The following is a 23554-nucleotide window of genomic DNA, read 5'->3' on the forward strand; positions in this document are numbered from 1 at the left end:
TCCATAGATTCACAGTTCTGACAGTAAAGAAGGCTTGTCGCCTCTGCAGATAGAACCTTTTTTTCTCCTGACGGAGGGAGTGCCCCCTTGTTTTTTGAGGAGGTTTTAAATTTCACCATATTTTTTGTATGTGCCATTAATATATTTATATAAATTAATCATGTCCCCCCTTAGTCGTCTTCTTTCAAAGCTAAATAGGTTTAATTCTTTTAATCTTTCCTCATAACTTAGATTCTCCATGCCCCTTATTCGCTTCGTTGCTCTTCTTTGTATTTTTTCCAACTCCAGGGCATCCTTTTTATGAACTGGAGCCCAGAACTGGACTGCATATTCTAGATGATGCCTCAATAATGCTTTGTAAAGTGGTAATATTACATCCCTGTCCCGTGAGTCCATGCCTCTATTAATACACGACAATATCTTGCTGGCCTTTGAAGCAGCTGATTGACACTGCATGCTGTTATTTAGTTTATGATTTACAAGTACACCCAGATCCTTCTCAACAAGTGACTCCCCCAGTATAGCTCCCCCTAGGACATATGATGCATGCAGATTGTTGGTACCCAGATGCATAACTTTCCATTTATCTACATTAAATTTAATTTGCCAACTGGACGTCCAAACACTTAGTTTGTTTAAATCCTCTTAAATTCACGAACATCTTCCATAGACTGAACTATATTACATAGCTTGGCGTCATCTGTAAAAATAGAAATAGTGCTATTAATCTCATCCTCTATATCATTAATAAATAAGTTGAATAATAGTGGTCCCAGCACTGAACCCTGGGGTACACCACTTATTACCGGGGACCATTCAGAGTAGGAATCATTGACCACAACTCTCTGGATACGGTCCTTGAGCCAATTCTCAATCCAATTACAAACGATACTTTCTAAACCTATAGTCCTTAATTTACCAATTAGACGTCTTTGAGGGACAGTGTCAAATGCCTTTGCAAAGTCCAAAAACACTATATCCACAGCGGCCCCTCTGTCTAGGCTTCTGCTCACCTCTTCATAAAAACAGATCAGGTTGGTTTGACATCTGTCCTTAGTAAAACCGTGCTGGCTGTCACTTATAATACTATTTTTTGTCACATATTCCTGTATATAGTCCCTCAAACATTTTCCCCACGATGGATGTTAAGCTATAATTACCTGGGGAAGACCTAGAGCCCTTTTTTAAAATAGGCACCACATTTGCCCTGCGCCAGTCCCTTGGCACTATACCAGTCACGAGAGAATCTCTGAATATTATGAAAAGGGGGACAGAAATAACTGAACTAAGCTCTTTAAGAACTCTAGGGTGTAACCCATCTGGTCCCGGGGCCTTGTGTACGTTTATATTATTTAGCTTGGACCATATCTACATTCATCCAATTCAGTATATCACCTAATGTGTTAACAGAATTGGCACCGGCTACATCAGCTGCTCTTTCTTCTGTTGTATATACAGAGCTAAAGAACCTAGTGGTGCCAGGTATCCAGGCATACTATTTAAGCAAATTACTCAAATACTTGTATTCATCAAAAGTGATCCTACACTTTAAGTATCTCAGGGTCATCAGTAGTTCAAGTAAAAGTAACTTGGTCGCTTTCATTTCAAGTGCAACAACTAGCAAAATAAAGCTGGGAAATAAAATGCAAATGATCAAAAAGATCCCTTTCCTGTTTGTTAGGAAAATATTTTTGCTCTGCCAAAATATATCTGAGCAAATGAAAATATTTTTTTTCCCTAGGAGCCATTGCCAAACAGTCTGAAAGGATCGTCCACAGTAAGATTAGTAGCGCTGTATCTATTATAGGTCCTTTAGGTTTTGTGACGGATAATAAAGCGGTGTATGGTGTAGAAGCTACTCACCTTCAGGTGCTGGTGCATACAGAACCGACACACCTTCTTCTTAATCTCCTTCGTGATATGTGCGGAGGATGGGATAAATCCACATTTGGGCTAAATGTTAAAGTAAAAAAAAAAAATTGTAAAATTTCAAAATGTGCTTTAGCACAAAGTAAAGACTTAGAAAACATGGTTTTACATTGCACAGAACATGAAAGAGTTAAACACATGTCTGTCTGAGTCTAATGCTGGACGCAGATGAAACAGGAACAGAAATACAGTGCAGCCTATTCAAGGTAACAAACTCAGACGCCTCCAAGTCAGATCACTGTATCACTAGAACATGATACCACTGCGAAGACCTTCACAACGCCATGCTCACTGTATGGGATGAATGCATGTAGTATAAGCTCGTGTTCACATGTAGTATGTTGTGTGTGTATTGAACACCTCCATGCTTCATGACACCTCTGGAAATACTTTTTTTTGTGCTAAACAGAATTATGTGAACTCCATGTTTATTAAACTAAAAGATTTGAAAGAAAACCCGATGCTATGACAGGCCTACTAAAATAAGGCCATTGGTGTAATAAAAAGTGTAGGTCTGTTAAAGAGACTGTCACCACATTATAAGTGCCCTATCTCCTACATAAGGAGATGGGCGCTATATTGTAGGTGACAGCAGTGCTCTTTATTTAAAAAAACGATCTGTTTTCACCACTTTATTAGAGATTTTAGATTTATGCTAATGAGCTGCTTAATGCCCAAGTGGGCGTGTTTTTACTTTGGACCAAGTGGGCATTGTACAGAGGAGTGTATGATGCTGACCAATCAGCGTCATGCACTCCTCTCCATTCATTTCCTCAGCACATAGGGATCCTTTTAGATCCTTATGTGCTGTTTTATACTAACACATTAACAATACTGAAGTGCTTAGACATTCCACAGTGAATAGACATTCCACGGGATGTCTATTCACAATCTCTGCACTTCGCTACTGTTTCTATGGTAGTTACAGCAGAGGAAGCGTAATCTCATTGTAACCTGTCATCAACTGCGCAATCTGGCGAGATTACGGTTCCTCTGCTGTAATTACCACAGAAACAGTAACGAAGTGCAGGGATTGTGAATAGACATCCCGTGGAATGTCTATTCACTGTCTAAACACTTCAGTATTGTTAATGTGTTAGTATAAGACAGCACATAATATCTAAAAGGATCCCTATGCGCTGACTAAATGAATGGAGAAGAGTGCATGACGCTGATTGGTCAGCGTCATACACTCCTCTGTACAACGCCCATTTGGTCTAAAGTAAAAACACGCCCACTTGGCCATTAAGCAACTCATTAGCATAAATCTAAAATCGCTAATAAAGTGGTGAAAACAGATTGTTTTTTTTAAATAAAAAGCACTGCTGTCACCTACATTATAGCGCCCATCTCCTTATGTAGGAGTAGGGCACTTATAATGTGGTGACAGAGTCTATTTAAGTCGGTGTGACTGTACCCAAAGTGCCAACTGCGGGGAGTCACATGGTGTAATCAGGGACACACTGTCCATGAGGTGAGGTGAGCCTCTCGCCTCAGGCGGCGGCCTGCTACCTGAGGGAGCGGCGGCTCCACTGAAACCAACCGCTGCCACCCCGTAACGCCCTAGAATTGTATCTATCGTATGCAGATACAATCACTAGCGCTGGCAGGGCAAGGAACATTAGTCCCTTGCTCTGCCATTCAGTGCCTTTAAATGACGTCATCACGCCGCTTGCGTCGTTCAGCTCCAGTGCACCTGCTCAGGAGAGAGCAGGCCTGCGTTACTAGGACGGTGTAAGAATGGGATCAGGTGAGTATGTCAAGTTTATTTTTTTGGTTAACAGTGTGAGTGGCATTATCTACAGGGGGCTCTATCTATAGGGGGTCCTATATACAGAGGACTCTGGGGGGCAGTATCTTTAGGGGGCTGTTTGTGGGGCACTATCCACAGGGGGATCTATGGGGCCACGATCTACAGGAGGAACTGTGTGGGTGGGACACATTGTATGGTGCTATTATATTCAGAGGTGCAGTGTATAGTTATATTATATTTAGGGGCGGAGCGTGTGGCACCATGAGAATCTTATCTTTGTTTATAGGTGGGGAAATGTTTGAAAAGTAAGAAACTGAAGACATCTGAGCGGCAAACTGAAAAAATGGACCGTGGCCGGGAGCAGTCGGACCGGAAAGAGAAGAAGAAAAAAAAAAGAACGAGTAGAATGTGAGATGTCGTCACTTGTGAGTCACTGAATGTAAATGTTTATTCTGCCTCTAGTCCTAGTCATTATATGATCTGCCGCGAGATGGGTGGTATGTTTTTTTTTTCTAGACAGCAACACCCTGCATATCCTTACCATTGTTCAGGCCATACTGGGAGCTGTAGTTTTACACCGTACATACCCATATGGCAGGGGTAAACAGAATTTGCAAATGATCTCTGTACAGAGCTGTATTTGTGCTGGTGCTGTATAGATCTACTGAGCTTTGTTCGGTTATTGTATTTATTTACGGAGCTTGGTTCTGGTGCTGTATATATGTACTGAGTTTAGTTCTGGCGGCGTCTATATACGTATTGAGCTTTGTTCTGGTGCTGCATTTATGTACTGAGCTTCGTTCTAGTGCTGTATATATGTAGGAGCTTGGTTCTTGTGCTGTAAATATATAGAATATATTTATAATAACAATATTGTAGGACAGATGGAATTATTGCAATTCATTGTATATTTAATGGGAACCGGTCAGGTAGTTTTAACCCCTGGAACCACCCCCATACAGTAATACATAGCCTGACAATATTTCCAAACAATCCCCTGTATGTTTTTTTCAGATGCAGAAAAATCTATAAAATCAACTTGAACAAAACAGTGCACGCTATATGCTAATTTCTCTTTAAAGCCAGGGGAGTGCAAGGCAACGGAGCATCCGCAAGAGTTTGAGGAGGCTGGTGGTGATGTAGAACAGCCAAAGGGATGTCAATTAAGATCTGGGGGCGACATTTAAACTTACGCCTCAGGCAGCAGAAAAGCTAGAATTGCTCCTGGCTGTAATACATGATCTCTCTCTCTGAAAAGGATCATGTGACATATTCCACAATGTATTACAAAACATTACACGTCTGTTCACCTTAATCTCTATGCAAAATATAGGCCTGTGCTCAACGAAAGGGAAAGTCTGCAAACGGGTGAGGTTTGGAAGGCACATGGCATACCCGCTGACATCCATCTCTTTCTCACAACGAGACTCTGCAAGAAAAGGGAAGAAATGTTGTGAGGAATACACATGAAAATCCCACAATATAAACCATTTGCGTAGCTTAAAAGTACAAAAATCACTTTGGAAAGGCTTCATAAAAAAAACAGATCAACAAACCCCCTGGGGAAGCAGGAGGGGCCAACTGTTGTGGCTAATGAGAAAATGAGAGGGGGCACCTATTGCAACTAGTGAGCAAATGGGGGACCTGCTAAGTCTACTGAGAAAGTGAGGCATAGTAAAAAAAACATTGCTGCCACCAGTGGTGTAGCTATAGGGGTCGCAAGAGCAACCGCGCCGAAGCCAGGGGGCCCCGGTCTATTCAGTGTTACTATAATAACTGGGGCCTATGTAATAAACTACACGGGCCCCTGCTACGGTCTGTGGACCCTGTATCTAAGCCTCTCCAGTGGCACAGCTTTAGGGGTCCTAATATATATCTCTATCCATACATATGGGGGGAAAAAATTATAGATTTTTTTTTTTTGGGCTATTGCCCCTGAAATTTTGAGACCTCAGAAATCTGTGGGACGTCGACTATGAAGAGAAGTAAGGGGGGGGCAAGAAGGACTATTACACGGGCCCATGAGCCTTTAGCAACGCCCGTCTGTGACTAGCTCTATTCTGACTACCGGGTGGGGGGATGATTGTGTCAAGACCTCAAGTGACATGTAAGGCACGGCTCAAACATTCCTGGTTGCAGTGCGCTTGCTTGGAAAATAATTTTTCCTAACTTTTTACATTGCCATAAATGGCTCCTCAACCATACTGTGTGGACCCTACAGAGTGTTGTTACTGGCTTTTAAAAGCGGTTGTCCAGTCCCTAAAAATTGATGCCCTATCCTCAGGATATGCCATCAATATCTGATCGATTGGGGTCCGACTGCTGGGACCCCCACCATCAGCTGTTTTGAAGGGGCCACAGCGCTCGTACGAGCGCTGCTTCTCCTTCATTCTGGTCACTGCTCACACTGTGAATCGCCGACACAGCAGTAGCGGCGGTTCACAGTATCACTTCCTTCTCACATACACTTTAATGGAAGAAGGCTTTAATACGGCGATTCACAGTGTGAGCAGTAAAAGAAAATGAAGGGGAAGCAGCACACATACGAGGATATTGTTATTACACACTTAAAGTGACCCCTCCTGACAAAACTTGACTATACATTGCAAATGTATAGTCATCATACCTGGTGCCCTCCTCCTGAATCATCCTGCTACTGTTCCAGTATACCGGTCCCCCATTGTCATCTCTCCAAAATTGCCGAGGTAGTCTCAGACTTTCCTATTCTTAGGAAGTCTGAAACACGCCCTTCCCTTCACTGCCCTTCGTTAGAGCAGCGGCTATGACATCATTAGCGCTGGTCCACCGGAGGGCAGTGGAGAGGCGGGTCTCAGACTTCCTAAGAATAGGAAAGTCTGAGACTACTGCGGCCATTTTGGAAAGACGACAACGGGGGACCGGGACGCTGGAATAGCAAAAGGACTGTTCCGGAGGAGGGCACCAGGTATTACCAGGGCCGCCATCAGGGCAGTACAGATGGTACACCCATCAGGGGCCCGGACTAAACAGGGGTCCACCGCTACCACTGGAGGCGTAGCTATAGGGGTCACAGTGCCCCCCCCCCGCACTACATCTGTTAAAAGTTACTGTAGTAACTGGGGCATATGTAATAAACTACATGGGCCCCTGTTACTATAGTAAAAGAATACTTACCCCCTCATTGCCAGCGCAGTGGAGGTCCTGATGCCTTGGACGTCATGACGTAGCGACGCGCACAACGTCGCTCCGCAGAATGGCGTCAGGACCGTCACTGCACCCAAAGCTGACGTAGAGGAGGATAAGTATAATGTTACTGTCTGCTAAGGGAACTGTATCAAAGCCTACCATGTGTGATCCTTCTGCTGGGCCCTGTATCTACAACTATCTTGTGGCAGGCCTAAATACAGGGCCCAACATAAAGTACCACACATGGGCCCTGCATCTAAGCCTACCACATGGTAGGCTTAGATACATGGCCCATGTGCGATCCTGTTTGCTGGGGCCCTGTATCTAAGCCTACCACAAAGTAGGCTTAGATACAGGGCCCCAGCAGACCGTAAGCTTATCTACACATGGTAGGATTCGATACAAGGCCTCAGCAGACAGTAATCTTATACTTTATAAGATTGTCTGCTGGGACCTGTATCTAAGCCTACCTTGTGGTACTCTTACATACAGGGTACAACAGACAGTATCACACATGGGCCCTGTATCTAAGCACACCACATGTGTTACTATGGGGGGGTTTTTGTGTTTGTGTTTTTTTACAGGTTCGGTTGTTGGACTATATTGGATTCGAGGTCTAGTTCGATGACAGCTTTTTTTTATTTTCAATTAAATGTTTAGCAAGGGTGTGTGTTTTTTTTATTTCAATAAAATATTTTTTCAATCTTTTGGTATTTTTTTAAACTTTATTAGTACCGCCATAGTAATGGCCGTGGGCTGATTGACCGCGTCCATTACTAAGGCGGGGCTTGGTGTTAGCCGATGCAGAGGCCAACACTAACCCCCATTATTACCTCGGTACCAGGGGTACCGGGAAGAGCCGGGTGCAATCCAGTACCCGACTATCTGTAGTGATGGTCGGGCACTGGGACGGCCACAGGATATCAAAATAAATACATACGCACATACATACACACTGTATATGAGAAGGGGTAGGTGAAAGGTGGTTGATGTCGTTCTTTATGATTAAAGGGAACCGGTCACCAGATTTATGCTTCTCTATCTCAGGGCAGGATAAAAGTATTGACAGACAACCTGATTTCAGGGGTCTGTCACTTGTCAATATGGTGTAGTTTTCATAAAATTACTGTTTATCAGTTGCAGCGCATGCGGAGCGCACAGGCTCCTCAAGCCGATTGACAGCTTTCTCCCTATTCAGTGGCGGTGGGTGGGATTAGCCCGCATATAATGAATATGAAGGACTCCAGAATTAGCGCGTGCACATCATTAGGGGGACTCCTGGCTCAGCTCGCGATGAATCTGATAAACTGTGATTTTATGAAAACTACACCATATTGACAAGTGACATCAATGAAATCAGAGTTTCCGGCACAACTTTAAACCAGGTGACAGATACCATTTAAATTCGGTTCAATAGGGCTAGAACTTTAAAAAATAAAAAGGTAATTGTATTTGAGTTTACTGTAAATACTGTGCCGTTCCCACACTCCAGTGCCCTTACTTAGTATGGCGGTTACTGGCTGCCACATTCACGTGACATGAACACATCACGTCATTGTGTAAGCAAGGTAAACAGGGATGACTGGGGACAGGCGGGGTACCTGCGGTGCTGGAATGGCACAGAATTACTAAGATAAGTACATTACATTTTGATCTATTTTCAACTTAATATCCTACTAAACAAATTTTAATATCTCAGAAAACCCCTTTGACAACCTTCCCCAGGAGTCGCTGCTTACTGTGCTTCCCGCTGACCATTCTGCTCACTTCCCTCCCTTTAAAGGCTCAAACGGTAAACCCCCAGGGGCCCTGACCAATCTCACTGTATGGGGCCCCGAAATTTCTTATGGTGGCCTTCGTTATGATGACTATACATTTTCAATATACAGATGTGTCCTCTCTGTTACTTTGTCTCTAAATCCGACATTACATGTAAGGCTCAAGAAAAAAAAAAAACGTTAAACTAAAAACGTATACCTCCGACAGATGCCATCCATCTCCTATGGACTCCCATGTTCAATTTTTAAAAATTTTTTTTTTTTTTAGAACGTATACGTCACAGTCTTCCAGTAAAAAAAAAGTTTTCAAATTCGTTAAATGTAAACTTTCAACTCTAAAAGCCTTTGGGGCGACGTAAGGCATCCGTCAGAGGATAGCGGTGACAAATCCCTCGGAGGCGTGCCAATCATCGCACATAGACTCCCATATTTAACAAAAAAAAAAACACAACAAATTTATACATTTAGTATTTATAAAAAATAAATAAAATATTCCTTCACTGGATGGCGTGATATTCTATTGAGCTGGTATAATAAAATGTATAACAACGCAATTCAAGGAAAATAAATCTCTGTATTGCCCGATTTTAACTTTTGACTGGAGGGTCGCTATAAATTTCTACCATGGATTTATTTATTATGGTAACTGCATTTCCCTGTTCTAATATTATTGTAACTCTTTACAATAATGAGCAATCCAATAAGAAACCGATAGGGATCATTAGCACAATACAGACTCTATTTATGGCAGCCTGTATTCTGTAATGTGCTCTTGATGATCAGCCCTACATGTTACATTACAGTACCTCCTGTGCTCACTCTTACAAGGGGTTTCTCCCAAGTTTTCGCTGCTGCAGTGAATTACCACATGTATGCGATTTTATGACCTTTCTCTTGCACGTTATAGTTAACATTGTGCAAGATGAGGATCCAATATATTTTACTACAACTTTGCATAGAAGAGGCAATAACTCAAAAAATTGTTTACAAGAGTAATGTGTTGTCTGCCAGCTTCATATGCCTGCCCCGAAAACATCTATAACCAGAACAAGTTATTCAAAGAATAGAGAAGCCTGGAAATAAAACCTCCATTTAGTGAGCGGTGGCAATAACCATGTGATCACAAACAAGCGAGCGTTTACTGTACATGGACAAGGGGAATGTGCTATCCGAATTCTACATTTTAAGTAAATTCTCAGATGCTTTATCACCACCACTGGGTTTGTAAAGCAAAAATAAGGATCAGAAATGGACGTAAACAAAGGGTGGGTTATGGGGTTAAATATGGCCCGCCCCTTCCTTACCCACTTACCAGTACCAGACATCCAGGATGCCAGGCTGTGCATTGCCAAACCAGTACACCGGTCATGTCATGCACTGCGCACGAGTCAGGACCGGAGAAAAGGAAGGGAGGTCAGAGGTAAGTGACTGATATGGGGGCTCTGTTATGAGGGCACTAAGCAAGACTATAAAGTGTGTTTGTATGGCTGCATGAGTCCACGAATGTGTGTGCTAACGCTTGTGTGTCTCCACGTACAATCTCCAAACCCCTTAGACAAAATCCTGTGTACGCTCTGGAACGCAATGGTATTATACAGGTGTATGAATAGAAATAACAATACCTTCATATGGGCGAGAAGACTTCTAAGGGAACATGTAAATGTATATTGCATGGATATTTCCCACCATGATCAAGGAGATGCCTCAGAAAATTGCAAATTGCCATGATTAACCCCTTTAGGACACAGCCTGTTTTGGCCTTCAGGACACAGCCGATTTTTTCAAATCGGACATGTGTCACTTTATGTGGTAATAACTCCGGAACGCTTTTACCTATCCAAGCGATTCTGAGATTGTTTTCTCGTGACACATTGTACTTTATGTTAGTGAAAAAATTTGGTCGATAAATTCAATATTTGTGAAAAACTTAGCATTTTTCTAAATTTAAATGTATTTGCTTGTGAAACAGATAGTAATACCACACAAAATAGTTACTAGTTAACATCCCCCATATGTCTGCTTTATGTTTGCATCATTTTTTTTCACGTACTTTTATTTTTCTAGGACGTTACAAGGCTTAGAACTTTAGCAGCAATTTCTCATATTTTCAATAAAATTTCAAAAGGCTATTTTTTCAGGGACCAGTTCAGTTCTGAAGTGGCTTTGAGGGCCTTATATATTAGAAAGTCCCCATAAATCACTCCATTTTGAAAACTGCACCCCTGAAGGTATTCAAAACCACATTCAGAAAGTATTTTAACCCTTTAGGCGTTTCACAGGAATTAAGGCAAAGTAGAGGTGAAATTTACAAATTTCATTTTTTTTGCCGAAATTCATTTGTAATAAAAAAAAAATCTGTAACACAGAAGGTTTTACCAGGGAAACGCAACTCAATACTTATTGCCCAGATTCTGCAGATTTTAGAAATATCCAATATGTGGCCCTAGTGTCCTAATGGACTGAAACACAGGCCTCAGAAGCAAAGGAGCACCTAGTGGATTTTGGGGCCTCCTTTTTTTAGGAATATATTTTAGGCACCATGTCTGGTTTGAGGAGGTCTTGTGGTACCTAAACAGTCGAAACCCCCAAAAAGTGACCCTATTTTGGAAACTACACCCCTCAAGCCATTTTTCTAGGGGTATAGTTAGCATTTTGACCCCACAGTTTTTTTGCAGAATTAGTGGAATTAGTCTGTGAAGAAGAAAATCACCTATTTTTCTGTGGAAACATAGAATTTTTTCATTTTTACAAGGAATAAAAGGAGAAAAAGCCGCCCAACATTTGTAAAGCAATTTCTCCCGATTACGGCAATACCCCATATGTGGTCGTAAACTGATGTTTGGACCCACAGCAGGGCTCAGGAGGGAAGGAGCGCCTTTTGGATTTTGGAGCGCAGATTTTGCTGGATTGATTTTCAGTGCCATGTCGGGTTTGCAACACCCCGGAGGGACCAAAACAGTGGAAACCCCCAAAAGTCACCCTATTTTGGAATCTACACCCCTCAAGGAATTTTTCTAGGGGTATACTGAGCATTTTGGCCCCTCAGGATCTTTTTTAGAGCTAAGGTGACCAAAAAACAGCAATTTTGGCGCTTTAAATTCTTTATTTATTACAGCGTTCACCGTGCGCAATAAATTACGTTTTAATTTATTTTGCCGGTCGGTACGATTACGCCGATACCATATGTGTATAGTTTGTTTTACGTTTTGCAGCGTTTGCACAATAAAATTACGTTTCTATAAAATAATTTATTTTCTGGGACACGCTATTCTGAGCCGTAACTTTTTTATTTTTTCGTCAAAAAAGCTGTGGGAGGTCTTGTTTTTTGCGGGACAGGTTGTAGTTTTTATTGGTACCATTTTGGGGTAAATGCGACTTTTTGATCACTTTTTATTCTATATCTTGGGAGGGGTGGTGACCAAAAAATAGCGATGCTGACAGTTTTCCGTTTATTTTGTTTGCTGCGTTCACCGTGCGGAAAAATTAACATTATAGTTTAATAGTTTGGGCCGTTACGAACACTGTGATACCAAATATGTGTACTTTTTTTTAACGTTTTCATTTTTTCCCTATAATAAATGACTTATTATAGGAAAACAAAACCTTTTATTTTTACACTTTTATAAAACATTTTAATTAACTTTTTTTTACACTTTATATTTTTGTATATTGACTTTTTTTTTACTTTTTACACTTTCTTTTTTTGACAAGCAGCTCTGATCGCTGCTAGAATACATTACACTACCTAGGTAGTGTAATGTATTCCAACTGTCAGTGTGACGTCACAGTCACTCTGACAGTTGGTCTACAAGGATCAGCAGAGGCTGATCCTCATAGGCCGACATACATGGCAGAGTTGGGGGCCGTTGTCTGGCCCCCGGGTGCCATCACAAGCATCAGAAGCCCCCACGATTGCATGGGGGCTGCTGATGCGCTACAAACCCGCTATATGCGGAGATCGCAATCGAGCCCCGCCTGTAACGGGTTAATTGCCGAAATCAGCGACGATGAGCCGCTGATCGGCAACACTGGAGAGTGTCAGCTGTCGGGGACAGCTGATCTCCAAGTTCCCGATGCACACTGTCGCCGACAGTGTGCATCGGGAACGGCACAGTGACTTTCTGTCACTCTGACAGGAAGCCTATCAGGACCAGCCGAAGGTTGGTCCTGATGGGCTTCCGTCCATGGCACACCCGGAAGCCATTGTTTGGCTTCCGTTTGCCATACTAACTATCAGCAGACCCCGCGATTTCGGACGGGGGTCTGCCGATATGCTAGAAACCCCTAAAATTCGGCGATTGCACCCGATCGCCGAATTGAAGGGGTTAATTCGCCAAAATCAGCGGCAAAGGACCGCTGGCCGGCAAGAGGGGAGTGTCAGCTGTCGGCGACAGCTGACCTCCCGGTTCCCGGTACACACTGTTGCCGACAGTCTGCACCGGGATAAACTCAGTAACTATACGTCCTCGTGCGGGAAGTAACCTCCCGCAACGACGGACAGTTACGTCCTGGTGCGGGTAGGGGTTAAGTAAAAGGAAGTCTCTACATGAATAAAACCAATAACAAATGTTTTCATTACTATAATCCGTTACTTGCCTGGTCTTTCAGATTGCACCTTTAAACAGAGGCGTTTCAGAAAATCCAAAGGTAATTTCACCACATCCTGTAAAATATAGAAGAGTGATTGTCACATTACAGTGATCACAAGCCCCATGACAACCCAGTGAATCCACTAATAGACCACACAGGTCAAAATTTGTATTACTGGCTTAAAGGGGTTGTCCACTTCCTGAAAACTGATTGCATATTCACTCGATAGGTCATCAGTATATGATCAGTGCGTGTCCAACATCCGGACCGCACACCGATCTGCAACTCCGACTGCCTCCGTGCACCGGATGTTTGGAACGAGATGCAGTAGTTGGAGCCGGAAGCAGATGGCTCCGACCACTGCATAGCGGCCATTCGGCAGAACTGCAGCTCTGCTCCTATTCAGTTCTACTCAATACCGCAGCTCGGCCGCTATTCTTTGACCGGAGCCATCTGCTTCCGGCAACATTGGCCGGAGTGCCGAATCGGTGCGGGGTCCGGGTGTCGGACACGTACCGATCATATACTGAAGAACGATCCTGTGGATAGGTCATCAGTTTGCAGAAAGTGGAAAACCCCTTTAAGGATAAAAAAAAAAATTTGTGTGTATTTATTGCGGCAACTTAAAATCTCTGCCGCTGCCTGTGAAAAAAAATTTAAATAATTAAAGTTGCAGTAGTCCTGGCTGCACATATTAAGTAGGGCAGACCCCTCCACACCTAGGAAAGGTGTGGCAGATTTTAGGGCATCAAATAGTACAAAATCAGACAACCCACATGCAACCAATTGTCTGATTGGAAGTGGTTCGACTGATGTGTCCCCGCCAACTGCTAGAAAAAAGTGTCAGTGACCTAGGAAAGTGCTGTACCACTTCATCTCCTGTTGACTCTGCTTTTTCACAATGGCCACATGGACAGCCATTGACTATAAAGACTAAAAAGAGATTACTAAACGTTTATAGTACAGTAAAACAACCCAAAATTGCATTGAAAACGGTCTTTCAGAGGGGTGGTCCTCTCAAAGAAGAGGCCAATATACATATAAGGGAATTGAACTTCGCCTTGACTGTACAGGTTGCACTGTATATGTTCTTTAACAAATGTCATTATCTCACCAACATCTAATTGTTATATTAAATGCTGTGGTGGAATTTTCCACATCTATTTCGAGCTGACAAGGTGGTCATGTGGTCAGTATAGCTTGAAAGTTACAGCTTAGTAAGGGTTTACTTACTCCATGGTGAATGTAGTTTTCCCCTAAAAACTGCTTCATTATGTGTTTGCCAAAATCTAGAATATTGTGCAAATGCTGATAAACTTCTTCCGCCATCTGAAATCAGAGAGAAAAGAGACAGACATTAAGGAATATGACGGATAAGAAGAAATATTTTCTCAGCTTAAAAATGGAGCCTAATGGTCAAAAAAAATCGTATTTTCTCATTAAAAGCCTGACTACTGTGGATACAGAGCAATCCCTAAATACAGATCAGAATTCTGCATATATACCTGGTAGCATGAAATCATTTAAGTCTCAATACTTCAAACAAGTAGAAAATATTTCATATGACAGGACACCCACCCATTCCAGAAGGATTGTAGTATCATCAGACAGGAACATTCTACACCCAGTGTCCTACATGTAAGGCTTTATTCAGACGAACGGGAAATACGCGCGTGCAACGCGCGTGATTTTCACGCGCGTTGCACGGACTTATATTAGTCTATGGGGCCGTGCAGACATGTGCGGGAGTTTTGCGCTGCGTTGGTCCGTTGCAAAAAACTCACGACATGTCCGTTGATTCAGCGTTTTCAACGCATCACGCACCCATTGAAGTCAATGGGTGCGTGAAAACCACGCATGCTGCACGGAAGCACTTCCGTGCGAACATGCTTGATTCGCGCAACAGCTGTCAAAAGGATGAATGTAAACAGAAAAGCACCACGTGCTTTTCTGTTTACAAACATCCAAACGGTGTGTCTTTGAGAAGAGCGAACCCTGACAACCGAACCGAACTTCACCGGGTTCGGCCGAACTCGTTTTGGCCGAACCCGGCAAAAAAATATTCGGTACGCGACGTCAGGAGATAGTCACTGTCCAGGGTGCTGAAAGAGTTAAACTGTTTCAGCACCCTGGACAGTGACTTCCGATCACAATATACAAGAACGTGTTAAAAAAAAAAAAGTTCTAACTTACCGATAACTCCCGGCTTCTTCCTCCAGTCTGACCTCCCGGGATGACAATTCAGTCCAAGTGACAGCTCCAGCCAATCACAGGCCAAGCACAGGCTGCAGCGGTCACATGGACTGCTGCGTCATCCAGGGAGGTGGGGCCCGATGTCAAGAGAGGCGCGTCACCAAGGGCGCGTCACCAAGGCAATGGCCGGGAAGTTCTCGGTAAGTACGAACCTCTTTTTTTTTTTTAACAGGTTGCTAGATATGGTGATCGGAATTCACTGTCGAGGGTGCTGAAAGAGTTACTGCCGATCAGTTAACTCTTTCAGCACCCTGGACAGTAACTGACGTCGGCTAGAATCATCTCTATGATGGCGGCTGCGCGAAAATCATACACGGATGACACACGGAGCTGGCAAGTGATTTTTGCGCGCGCAAAACGCCGCGTTATTGCGTCCGCAAAAACGCCACGTTCGTGTGAATCCAGCCTAAGGGTGTTGCAGGATATGGAGTGAGGTTCCAAAAGAGAACACAATAGTAATAGTGGCACCTACTGCTCAGGTCAACTCCTCAATAATAAAAGGAGGTGATGGGAAGCTCTATGAACTTTAATTTATATAAGAATAATAAAAGTGATCAGGCATTACATTAAATGCAATTTAAAAATGCAATAAAATCCTGTAAACACCTTTGACATGAAAAAAAAATATTTGTACATAGGTTAGTGGTTACACTTTCTCTAAACGGCCTTTTACACTGGTCAATATGGGCCATGAAAAGGAGCACCGACCAACGAGAGAGCTCATTGATCGGCGCTCGTTTCCTCCTTTCACAGGCACCTATGATTGCCCTTAAAAATAACTAGAGATCGGAAACAAGTATTCATATGGACGCTCATTTGTCTGGTTAAAAAGAACCTTAAGGCTGTGTTCATATGACCAAGATTTGTTAAAAGGCAAATCCTGACCTGTATTTTAAGGGAGTGGAAGAGTAGTGAGAGCCGTCACAGCCAGGAGTGGAGTGCTATCGAATCTATGTTAGAAGAAGCAGGACAGCCAGCTGGGTGAAGGAGTTAAACAAATTCTTCAGCAGAAAAATGTTAGGAAATGTATAATGAAGATTGAGAAAGTTGCTTAATTTTGCATTCAGGAAGCAAATGAACACTAAAAAACAAATGAAAAAGAAGACGCCAATGCAAAGGTGTCCGTAGCATTCAAACCCAGCACAAAGGAGGCTTCCCAGAAAATGACCTCTTATTCACTAATTCATGTGTAAAGGATTGCCTTAAGACATTAAATGGGTTGTCTCATGACAGACAATTAATGCATATCCACAGAATATGTATAAATGTCCGATAGATGCGGGTCCCCCCTCTGGGACCTGCACCAAACTACCGAACTCTCGCACCGAACTCCCTCTCGCGTCAATGGGAGTTACGGAAACAGTGGAGCTCGGCGAGTATGGCTGTTTAAGGAATCCCATCCTGCTCTGCGACGATTCTCCACCTGGATGCAGCGGCCAGCAGTCGATTTTCCACCAGGATGCGGTAGCTAGCGGCCGCCTCTTCAGACGGGAAAGGGTCAGGAGAACCCAAACCTATTAGACTTAAATGTCCTATCTTGTGGATATGCCAGAATTGTCTGTCATGATACAACTCCTTGTTGCAAGTTTTGCAGGGTTTTTCTGGATTGCTTTAAAGAGAATGTGTCATCAGAAAATGACCTATTATTTAATTTACCGTAATATTTATGTTAAAACAAAAATATAAAAGCTTCTATATAGCGAATATAATGGAAGAGGCATTTAGAGGCAGAAAACCCGGCCTGTTGTAGTCCTGCTCTTATGGCCGTTTACGGACATCTTGCCTATAGATGGACAAAATAGAACTGGTCCATGGTTTTGGAGGACATTATATAGACCAGCACCAACAGCCCCCTCCTCCGTAGTGCCCCTCAATATCAGTATTTGGGGAGTACACTGTAACAGAGGTTACGACAAAATTAGTGGAAGTATAAATTCCGTCATACAACGGAAACCGGCGCTTCGGGCATTTTCGTTGTTCTGCTCCTCTGATGGAGCAGAACAACAGAAGTCCGAACGCATGTGTGAACCCAGCCCTAGCAAGTTAGCTAGGAGTTACGTCACAATATAAAAAGCAAGAGGCCACGGGCAGTACAGGTCATGGAAAAAAAAAAGGAAGGTATTTTATCTACATCACAGCTGCTCCAGAACATCTTTTTAAAGAGTTCTGGAGATATTCACTATTGTTTGATTGAACTACTGGGGCATGGAACTGTATAATACACACTGCAGCTGCTGAAGAATCTCTTGTTAGATAGTCAACTCATTTAATCAGTAGTTGGCACAGGAGTAGGAATGTAAGAACCAAAGTAAATGTTCAGGAAAAGATAAGCAGCATCTAAATAGCACCGCTCATCTCTGTAAAATCGTCAGGTTCTGGCATCAGAATGTGATGTTTATGCAAATAATATTTACAGATACATCAAAGAAATCTTGTGTGTGTATATTGCACAGATCAGTAAACCTATGCAATGTACAGCAGTTTGGTACGGGATAAGGGTACGTAAAAAAGTCATGCAAGAAATCACTCAGTCTGCTGCATGTTATGAATGAATTCTAGCCCTAGTACTAATAGTAGATCATGGCCACGATCTCCAAAAATCCAAGTACCTTAACCGAGACTATAAAATGTCATTCTGCTTCTGCCACGTTCACTCTACAAGATTTATTGTGCAAGATTCTGCGGCATTTGTCAACTAGAGAGGAAGCAACGAGTTACTGGGCTTGTTTAATGCAAATACCGGCTCGGCCACCTCCATGTGCGAACCTGTAACATGACTCGAGGGAACAGAAACAGTCACGTAGATTAGTCCCCAAAACAACATTCATATGAAAAGTTTTGCAAGTCCGCCAGTCCTCTGGTCTAGACAGACCATACAATCTCCTGACAGAGGAAATGAGGGACTTATGTGACAGGTTCCTTAAATCAAGTGCTTTATGAATAATGAGCGACAGATTCTGATGTAACATGTAAGATATCCGCCCAGTTACAGTGACACAAAGTTAGTCACGGGCAGTCAGGATCGGAAGCGCTCGCTACTACACAAGATGGTGCTAACCAGGGTCGCCAACCATCCAGAAATTCCTGCACAGTCTGTAAAATTAAAGCACTTTTATTCCAGCGTCCATAAAAAAAATAAAAAAACAACAATCTATATATAAAAAATGCTTAAAAAAAAAAAGCAGCACTGTTGTCAGACGATCAGTTGGGTGCAAATAAGCCTCGATAGGACATGTGACCAGTGACCCAAACTTCCCGTAGATACTTCCGAAAAAAAATCAAGGCAACACTTCCATAGATAGTGAAAAAGTGAATAGTTTTATTCACCACATGCAACGTTTTTAGCCCGTGGCTAGAACATCACGTGTGGTGAATAAACTTATCCACTTTTTCCTCTATCTATGGAGGTGTTGCCTTGATTTTTTTGTAAAAAAAAAATAAAATAAAAAAATAATAATAATAATAATAATAATAATAATAATAATAATAATAATATAAATATATATATATATATATATATACACACACACACACACGTATATATTCGCATATCGCTTATCACTTAGGCTTCGTTCACACCTGCAACAGGGCTCCATTCATGGGTTTCGTCTGAGCTTTCCTTCAGGGGAACCCATGTACGGAACCCTGACAAATGGAAACCATAGGTTTTCGTTTGCATAACCATGGATTTCAATGGCGACGGATCCAGTGCAAATGGTTTACGTTTGTCTCTATTCTGCAAGTGTTCCGTCGTTTTGACGGAATGAATAGCGCAGTTGACTACAGTATTGATTCCGTCAAAACGACGGAACCCTTAAACAATGGAGACAAACGGAAACCATTTGCACCGGATCCATCACCACTGAAATTTAATGGCGATGCAAAAGGAAACCTACAGTTTCCGTTTGGATTCTGTTCATGGGTTTCCCTGACGGAAAGCTCAGACGGATGCCTGATCGGAGCCCTGACACAGGTGTGAACGAAGTCTTATCGTAATCAATCATTTTGGTTTTGCAATTTGTCCACAAAATAAATAAAAATGTTGGGGAGACATATAGTGGTCTATGGCCATCTTTAGTGACCTTAGGAATTATGAACTAAACTCTGGTTATTTGCTTCTCATCTCTTTAGCTATACGGGGCATGTAACATGCAGCAGAGATAGAACATCATTAGTAATCAGGAAGGAGAGCTATAGCCTTGGTCACGCATTGCTGGGACTATGGGAGAGTGACGATGGTTATGGAGTTGTACAAGTCACATAGTGCTGTACCACAATCTAATTAACTTTGTTTTTATACCATATCTTTGCTTGTTTCTTTCCTTCAACTATCCTTAGGCTACATTGACACGATCGTGACAGATTTCCGCACATAAAAAGAGCGCGCGGAATTTCGAGGCAGAATTTCAGACTGCAAAAAACTCAGTGTGAACATAGCCTTTTCATACCGTGTCTCACCTGCATGTTTGACATATGCACATTTTGTAGACTTGGGAGAGCTTTTTTTGGTCGCTTAATCACAGAGTACACATACGGTTCTTGCTCTTTCCAGGTGGGGTTTTACACAATTAAAAAAATCTTGGCTCCTTTCTTTTAGAAAAAAACAACACTTATCCATAGTTGTGTCCGACATTGGAAGGTCCACTTAAAGGTCCAGGGCTACAAAAAAAACAGGACTGCTCTTTTTATATAAAAATAAAAGAACTTAAATAGTTTCCATTACCAAAGATTGGGTTTTTAGAAAGCTGTGAAGTGTCGTCATATCGACACATCACAGGTAGTTGTCTCCGCTTTTGAATATGTGCCGGCACGTCACTGGTAAGGGGTAGGGCAACAAACTACAGAGGTGGTGGAAGTGCGGGGAAAACAGAGCTGTGCACACATGGGAGGGGAGGTAGCTCCCGGTGACTACGCGTCACAGCTTTCTGAAGACCCCCTAAGGCCCTGTTCACACAGAGTTTTTTTGACGCGAAAAGCGCAACAAAAAACGTCCTAAATAGCCGCCTATTGATTTCAATGGGAGGTGGAAGCGTTTTTTTCCCACGAGCAAAAAAAACAAAAAAAAAAAGCTCGCAGGAAAAAGAAGCGACATGCCCTATCTTGAGGCGTTTTCCACCTCAAAAACCCCATTGAAATCAATGGGAGACGGAAATAAACGCGTTTTTTTTACCGCAATTTTTTGACGCATTTTTTGGGAAAAAAGCGCTCGCGGTAATTCCCTCTTTCTGTTGAAGAAATAGCTAAAAAGAAACGCCTAAAAAAACACTTAAAAAAAACGGAGCGGATTTTTCCAGGCAGTTTTCTGCCTGTTAAAGACCTCGTTGTGAACAGGGCCTAAACCTCCGGGATCACGTGACCGCTTCTACGTTCAGGCAGTCAGTGCATCTTATTTTTTTTTCCCTTAGCCCCCTTCAGTTTGAAAATGTGCTGAGGTGCAAGTTATTCAGGTGTATTGACTTATACCTGGTGCTGTACTCCTCGGGCAGCCGCTCCGTTCCGGGCTGCCGTTGGGTAACATGATCTCCACTCTGACTCCCTGAATCCTACAGTGTCTGCTCTACAAACTGGAGGTCAGTTTCTCAATGCAAGTCTATGAGAGCCTCAATGTGAGTTTTATAGAATTGCATTGAGACACGGATCACCGGTCCCTACAGCCCTAGGGAGTCACAGTGCAAATCATGTGACCCAGCGGCGGCCCGGAACAGAGCAGCTACCCGTGAAATACAGAACCAGGTAAGCCAATACACTTGACTACCTTGCGTTTCATCACATTTTTAAACAGGGGCGGAAAAATAAAGATGGAATGCGTGTCTTAAAAAGTGAAGTATCATGTTTTTTGTGGCTCCGAGCAACCCCTTTACGTGAATAGGGCTGAGCTGCAATACTACAACTCAACCTGTTGATAGGTGTGGAGCAGTTTTCCGAAGAAAGAGGTCATGAAGGAGATATATCAAAACTGGTGCAATGAAAAAGTGGAGTATTTGCCCATATCAACCAATCAGACTCCACCTATTTTTTCAGAGGCCTTTTGGAAAGTGAAAGAGGCAACCTGACTGGTTGTCATGGGCAACTACTCCACTTTTTCTTTGCACCAGTTTTGTTATACCTCCCCCATGTTTTTTCTAGTCCTGTACAACCCCTTTAATCTCAGGCCATGTTCAGACGTCAATTTTATTTTTTATTTTTTGGAAAGTACAGAATAGCTGAGTATTTAAATACTCTATTTCTCACATCAGACCTATGTATACAAGTTATTCCTTTTACTATAGAAGTCAATAAGCAGACTGACCCAAATGTATATCACCCTGTTTCGAGTCTATCTGGAAAAGGGGGAAAAAAATTGTGGATCCAAAATGACAGGTTTATGGGGAACCCATCAACTCTTAAGATTTTCTCATTGAAGGCACAGCCTGGCAGAACATCTATTTAAAAATAAAATAAAAAAATCCTGTTGTATGTATAGCACCGACATGAACAAAACAGCACTGTCAACTGGAAGAGGTAGTGAACAACCATACTCAGCTATTCTTTCCTGCAACTTCTTTATATACATTGTTCAATTGCATTAAAAAAAAAATGCCTAATCTATGCTCACCACAAGCAACTTCCCTGATGATGGCCGGACCTGTGGCGATCAGCTGATCACTGGGGTGGGTTCCCTTTGGGGCGGAGTGTCCAATTAGTCTTTGACACTAGTTATGTGGTAGGAAGTCTGCAACATACACTCCCATAAGGCTGAAGGTAATCTCAGGTCAATAAACAATTAACAAGTACAAAGGTATAGAAACCATAAAAGGCCTATCTAGTGTACCTTTATACTGCACGTTTCCCCTATATCCATAAAAGTATATTCTTTAGTTGGTGCTATAGGAAAATGTAATAGCTGCAAATGCACGATTTCTCAATTGAGGCCAAAAGTGTTCTCTCGGGAGGTCTCCCATACATGTCAAAGGTCCAGAAGAAAGATTTTCTTACCAGATTTCTGTTTGGAATGAACTTCAGAAACCTTAGGACGACACATCTCTGAAAGAAGAAAGAAAACGGCATTACAAGAGGCAACGGTGATATTATAGCGCCAACATACCCTGCAGCTTTTTACACAGTCCCCCGAGCCCAAATGGGACTCACAAAGGGCAGAGATATATCATAACTGTCTTTACATATCCTCCTCAGTTTACATTCTGTCTTATGTTGTAATATTGTATTAGGAGAGTACATGGCTTCCATTTACTACTGCACCACAAATAGTCATATGGAAGCCCAGAAATCCCGTCTTTATAGTACTGTACAAACGTGGTTCTAATAGAGCGTGTTGCACTGCAGAGATTGTCTGCATGAACGGGATTTGGCTTTATTGAAACCAGGTATCAAAGTCAATTTTTCAAGAAAAACGAGGAATAGGACAACCAGAAACCGGATGAATTGATACCATCTAAGAAATCAAACCTTAACCTGAAGGCCCACGTAGAAGACAAAAACATGTGGACAAACACCAGGCATCAAAATTGACTGGAGACTGAACAATTAAAAATTATTCTGAATTGTGGCCACAACATAGACACATACAGCCCAAGATACCCTGATAGCGAGTCATGGTTTTCCCCGCAATAAAAGGGGGTTGTAAATGAATAACAACCATTTTTGATGACTACAACCGCACACTAGAGGAGGCACATGGAAAGTTTAACAACTAAAAGGGTTTATAAATCAATACAATGTATGCGCACCATGTTTACAGGGCTTATGACCCAGTGCCTATAAAGCATTCGTCTATCAGAATAGCCTATGTATTTGTACATTGCACCGAAATATGTAAATGAATCAAGTGTGCCGATACAGCAGGAAGTAAGCCCTTTGGCATCTTTCAGATTTCAGCGTAGGATCTAATGTGTAAAGTGCTGCGTAATATGTTGGCGCTATATAAATAAAGATTATTAATTACAGTTCTAATGCTTTCAATGGGAGAATGCACAAAGACATTTAAATGGCATAGATTCGCACCTGCCAAACACTTTAAATAATGATTGGCCAAACGATCATTCGGCCAACAGCTATTCCTCCTGACTCCCCCATACAGGTTTTCAAT

General features: G+C 42.3%; 1 protein-coding gene across 2 annotated transcripts in view; it reads right to left on the reverse strand.

Moving 5' to 3' along the window:
• IPPK (inositol-pentakisphosphate 2-kinase) overlaps positions 1–23554 on the reverse strand; it is a 92010-nt gene that overhangs the window by 20987 nt on the left and 47469 nt on the right. For both annotated transcript variants that reach the window (XM_075833732.1, XM_075833734.1), the window contains 5 exons: positions 22444–22491; positions 14449–14544; positions 13222–13288; positions 4993–5111; positions 1864–1953 (listed from right to left, as the gene is read on the reverse strand). In XM_075833732.1, coding sequence (XP_075689847.1) covers positions 1864–1953; positions 4993–5111; positions 13222–13288; positions 14449–14544; positions 22444–22491 — 420 coding nt within the window. The remainder of the gene's footprint in view (positions 1–1863; positions 1954–4992; positions 5112–13221; positions 13289–14448; positions 14545–22443; positions 22492–23554) is intronic.

The sequence above is a fragment of the Rhinoderma darwinii genome, chromosome 7, assembly GCF_050947455.1.
Source record: "Rhinoderma darwinii isolate aRhiDar2 chromosome 7, aRhiDar2.hap1, whole genome shotgun sequence".
In the NCBI taxonomy this organism is placed as follows: domain Eukaryota; kingdom Metazoa; phylum Chordata; class Amphibia; order Anura; family Rhinodermatidae; genus Rhinoderma; species Rhinoderma darwinii.